The sequence below is a fragment of the Ambystoma mexicanum genome, chromosome 4p, assembly GCF_040938575.1.
Source record: "Ambystoma mexicanum isolate Mex_15411 chromosome 4p, UKY_AmexF1_1, whole genome shotgun sequence".
Lineage (NCBI taxonomy): Eukaryota > Metazoa > Chordata > Amphibia > Caudata > Ambystomatidae > Ambystoma > Ambystoma mexicanum.
This window is the reverse complement of record NC_090927.1, coordinates 63309953-63315872: the sequence shown is the minus strand read 5'-3', so window position 1 is coordinate 63315872 and position 5920 is coordinate 63309953. Positions and strand designations below refer to the sequence as shown.

Below are 5920 nucleotides of genomic sequence, written 5' to 3'. Positions count from 1 at the left end.
GTTGCCTTACATTATATATATAGTTCCGAATAAACCTTCTTCTAACTAAAACCACAAGTTGCTTCTCTCTTGGCTTCTTGGCATTTAACATCATGAAGATCTTCACCATCGATTTTAGATGTTCGGAAACCCGGAATGGACGTTACTATTCGACAGGCCTGTCCCTATTTCAAACATTGTAACTGGAGTTCCGTAAATACAAAATATTATTCTTTGCTGCACGTACCGCTGATAGTCACAGGTATTATGCTGAATGAGCTATGTGTCTCTTTGCAATTTTCTGCAGAGCCATCTTCACTTCCTGGTTTCTTAGACTGTAGATCAGCGGGTTCAGCATTGGAGGGGTCACTGTATAAAACAAAGAGTACAACTTCTCCTGGTTTGCAGAGTTTTTAGACACCGGTTTCATGTACAAGAAGATGCCTGTGCTGTAGAATAGGACGACGACCACAAGGTGCGAGGCGCAAGTCGAGAAGGTTTTATATCTGCCTTCATCAGTGCGGATTCCCAGGATGGTGGTGATGATGGAGATGTAGGTGAAAAGAATGACAAAGCTTGGAATCAGCAGAACAACAGTTGCAGCCGAGAAGATCACCGTCTCTGCAAGGAAGGTGTCCCCGCATGCGATCTTTAAGAGAGCTGTGGCTTCACAGAAGAAGTGATTGATAACATTGGACGTACACAAAGGCACCTGTAATGTAAAGACTGTCACCAGCATTCCAGTGAGCATGCCACTAAGCCAGCAACAAGCCCCAATGGCGACACAAATGGACTTCCTCATGATGACCACGTAGCGCAAGGGAAATGAGATGGCGACACAGCGATCATACGCCATGACTGCTAGGAGCACACATTCTGTACAACCCAACAGCAGGTAAGAGTACATCTGGGTTGCACAGGCCAAGAAGCTGATTCTCCTCCCAGCGAGGAGGAGTTGGACCAGCATGTTGGGCACCGTCACGGTTGAGTAGCAGATGTCCAGGAAAGAGAGGTTCACCAGGAAGAAGTACATGGGTGTGTGAAGGCGCGGTTCACAAATGCAGACTGTGATCAGGATAATGTTCCCAATGACGGTGGCTGCGTATATCGCTAGGAACAGCAGGAAGAGATAGATCCGGAGATGGGGGTTATCGGATAAACCCACCAGCAGGAACCCCTCCGCTGAGCTGCCGTTCTTCTCCATGGATATCTGTGGGTACAGGAGGACATTGTGCATGAAGAATGGTCGGGACATTATGAAACATATTTATATTGCAACATGGAGTATTGGACTGTATAAGCCATTATTATCTGATGAACTTAACTGCATCGGATGTTCCCAAGAGAAGTCCAGGGTATGATCATGTGCTTTGTGATATCTCCTGAAAGAATTTAGCACGCAGCACCACCTCACAGATTCCTGCTCCTCATCCTGCTATATTAGCGCCTTGAGCCTCAGCTGGAGAGAACATCTCTTTGCTTTGTTTCCCGAGGGGGGGGGGTTCTACATTTGCACATGCTACTTTCAAGACTTCCCATTCAATCTAGTCAATGAATTAACTTTTTCAAAGAGCACAATGAGCAATCCTGAGCACACTGCGTCTGCACCACTTCTCCCTTAGTTAAGCATTGTCTTCTTGGCTACCTTGCTTGCAACCCTGCCATATGCCACTCACTCGCCACCTTTACATGGATTCAATCAGAGAGCGTAAACCCCCACTCATCACCATGGACCAAAATATCTACGGATGACTTGTGGGAGGACACACATCGCAGCCTTTGAGGGTCAAAAAGGACCTTAGTCCATAACCCCTGATTCTTCACCAACATAAGGTAAAGCCTTATTGACGCTCACACTGCTTGATCCAATCCTATCTAGCCAACAGCATGTCCCCAGACAACCCCTGCCATCGTAGCAGACTACAGTTCATGGCAGTCTGATGTCATTACCAACACAACACAATGCAACACTCATCACTGACCTCGGCACACGCCATCCCCAGATGCACCCTGGATCACGGAAAGGCGTCTTTCATCACATCCACTCTCAGACCAAGTGAGCTTACAATGGGATGCTACTTCATCCAGTACCATGATCAAAGATCAATTACCATAGTGCACACATGTTCTCACCTGGGACCAGCTTCACAAAAACCATGACTCATCTCCCCCAACTAAATCCTTTCCTGCAAATCTGCTCTCACCCCTCAAAGTGGGGAACACACAAATCATATTGGCTTTCCACTCACAGCAAGGACTTCTCAGACATAAGCACATCTCTTAAATGTCTATCACCCACTCACTGAACATGGGAGGATACGTGACGCCTGTGCAAGTGCAGACTCACATGACATAGGGTAGCTCTATGTAGTATGAAGTATGTAGTATGAATGCAAGACATTCTTGACGTTGTTAAGGTGATCAGGTAGAGAGAATAGCGACCTTGTAACTGTGGGACAATCCTTCTTTTTCACAGTCGATCATGTTTCCTGCCAAACTTTGCACTTCTGCAGGACTGTTTACATGTATTAAAATCTCCGCCTGGAATATGCAAGGGCTCATTATCTGCTTATATCTAAAAACACCACCACACTGCTCAGCGAGTTCTGTGGGGAAAGAAGGGGATCTCTTGCTCTCGTTGTGATGTCTGGCCAGGAGAGCAAAGCTTGACAAAAACAGCTTGCCTTCAACAAAGTAAATCTACCCTAGTTCATGTCAAACTACATTTATTGTGGTTGTGCATTACTTGACACCTTTTACCCTAATAGAAAAGGGGGTTCTCCCACAATTCTGCACAAAGGGAACTGAATGGAGCAAAGAGACAGTTGCTCTGGTCTACGAGCTTTTAAGCCAACTCCACTTATTTCAAGGGGGTTTCAATCCCCCTGGAGTCTCCTCATCAAAACCACATCTTTCAACTCGTTGACACCATAGATCTCAACTTGTAGCTAAACAGACGCAAGACCGCCTGACAATAAGAATGGCCTCTGCCCAGCCCTCTCCAATGGACCACTTTGCCATTCAGCCATTGTACCCTCCCAAAACTCGCCAGCAACTCCAAACTTACCTCATTTAAAGGTCAATTTTCCAGCTAATCACAACAGTTCCCATTCCTTGACAATGTCACCCAGCCATCAGTTGAACATTCTTCTAATATCCACAACAATAACATGCTCTACTTTATAAATGCTCAGGCTGGGAGGCCACTATGGAGAGCAAAAGAAATGGCTGCCTAAGTGCTCAGCTCCTGAAACAATTCCGCATTTCATTACAAATCAACTCTAATAACAAACGCAAAATCTGGTGAGAGTGTATGCATAACCCATGTCACTCAGCCCCGTAGAGTGTTGAGGTCCAGGAAGTGCTGGAGACTAGGCCAGCGACCCCAGCGAGGGAGTAACACGTGGAGGCTTGATGGACAGGAGACACACAGAGCAGAGGTAAAAAGGGTGATTACATTTCTGTGTCAACATTAGAGTTCCAAACATAGATCTTAAACGAGAGCAACACTCCTGCCCAAACATTGGGCACAGGATTGCGAGAATTAACAAATAGTGACATTTACAAAACTTGACCAAATCCAAGGTTACCACCAGCTAGAACTGCCTCCAAAATCAAGGTGTGTTACATGATTCTCCACACACAAGGGCCTATTCATATACAAGCAATTCAATTTGATTATATCATCTGCAACAGAAGTATTAGAAGAAACCATTTGTGCATCCACAGCCCTTTTGAAAATGCTTTCAACTTCAGCGATGATATATTGATCTTGGAACTTACCCAAATGGAGCATGATGAAAAATTGAGACAAGTATGTGCTAGCCTTACTGTAGCAGGATTCACACTCGATTATGAAACGTGTGAGATACAGGAAACCCACCTCAAATATTATGGATACATATTTTATGAGAAAGGTATGTACCACGTCATGAAAATATTGTGCCCGCTTCATGCCCAGATATAAACTTACAAACCCACTTTACCACCTGATGAAAAATAATCTTACTTTTTTCTGGTCCTCGGCATGGCAGCTTGCATTCGACAAAGTGAAGAAAGGACTCACAGAAGCAAAACACTTATCCTACTTCATCCATCCTGGCAAAGCCAAGCTATCTTAGATGCCAGTCAGTTAGGTTAGGTACCATTCTGACCCAGTACAACCAACACAAGCTGAGCCCCAAGCATGTTCTCGCCAAAGCAGGTCTAGCCCTGTCTCCCGTTGAACCGGCATGCACTCAACCTGAGAATGAGAGCCTAGCAGCCAACTGGTCCTGCAAACATTTACACCACTTTCTCATTAGGAAATATGTTGTATAATAATTAAGTCTTCAGCACATGAACTGGTAAGTAACGTTAGACCAAGTCCATGTAATGTCCATGAGCTACTGGGTCGAAGTGATGAAGGACCTGGATCTCCAGGGCGGCTCTGGTGGTTGGATGGCAGTATTTATTCCACAATCAGGAGGAGAGCTGGGAGGGCGACCGCAATGGGGCTTCTCCCTTCTGGCCCATGAGCTGTTCACCATCAGCACATTGTGGGTCTCCCTTATTCTTCCAAGAGGATTCTACTTCCCCGTTGTGTTCCGCATTGATAGTTGTAACCTTTTTATTTCGCCACCTGCAAACTAGTGAAAAATGTCTGATTTTCTTACATACGGAGCACTCCTTATCTCTTGCTGGACATTCTCTGTCATTTGGCCAAGTGTTTGGTGCATCTGTGGCACTTCAGCGGTTCCTTTCTTCTCCACTTCCCTTCTCTTGCGTCAGCAACCTGTTTCTCCTTTATATTTCTAAATGTATTCGCATGGACCTCTGCTGAGACGGAGCTGCCTGCAAACTCTTTCCATTGCCCTGTGGTTTGTTCCACTGTCCTCGCAATCTCTATGGCCTTATCCAGCTCAAGTTCTTTCTCTAAATGAATTTGTCCTGCACCTTTCTGCTGTTGGTGTGGACCGTCATCATGTAGCAGATATTCCTTCTGCATTGTTGCCAAAGTTGCACAGTGCAGCTAGATCACGCAACTTGGCTACATAATCATCCACGGGTTCTTATGCTTCTTGTTTGCGACCATAGAATCATATTCTGTGCAGAACTGTGTTTTCATTGCCGGCAAAACGCTTCACAATTCTCCTGACAGCCTCTTTGTACACATCGTTGTTCTCATCTACCCCTGCTTCAGGCGTAAGGCTGGCAAATACACATTGTCCTTCCACTCCCAATGTATTCAATAACATTGCTCTGCAGCTCGGTGCAGTATACTCCGCACCTCTTAGCACTTTCAGGTATGTTGTGAACAAGGGATGCCAATGTGGCCATGGGATTGCAGGTCTACCTGATGTTTGCAGAAACGGTCGGCGGGAGGCGTTGCTCCTTGCATGGTGATCTGCGGGTATGGGATACCGTCCTGGTCGCCAAATATGTTGTATAATAATTAAGTCTTCAGCTTACTTGAAGCAACAACTTTATTTGCTTCAGCACAAGAACTGGTAAGTAACATTAAACCAAGGAGATATAATGTCCATGAGCTACTGGGTGGAAGTGGTGAAGGACCTGGATCGCCAGGGCTGCTCTGGTGGTTGATGGCAATCTTTATTCCACAATCAGGAGGAGCGCTGGGAGCGCGACCTGCTCTGTGAAGTTGGTGCCGTAATAATGGTCCTTTGCCGCTTGGCGCGACTGTCGCATTCCGGGAGAGGTCTCGCGAGACTTTGGCTGTGCCGCATCTCCCGAGCTCCCTACAAATTGGACCACATTGATAACCGATCATGAAGCGCAACCCTAACTATTTGCTGACCATTAAACGTAAATTTCCCATGGATCCAAACTCCAAGAATAGGACCTCGATATCAACCATGTGCCAAGGAGAGATCAGAACGCTTTGCAATACATATCGCAACACCCAACAACGGGCAAATCATCCACAGCAAATAGAGACGCA

General features: G+C 45.8%; 1 protein-coding gene across 1 annotated transcript; it reads right to left on the bottom strand.

Annotated features, from left to right (window-relative positions):
- Positions 1-244: 244 nt before the first annotated feature.
- Positions 245-1234, bottom strand: LOC138452758 (olfactory receptor 2D2-like). Its single transcript, XM_069605107.1, has one exon. It carries the CDS (start codon positions 1232-1234, stop codon positions 245-247), a length of 990 nt encoding a protein of 329 aa, XP_069461208.1.
- Positions 1235-5920: the final 4686 nt, after the last annotated feature.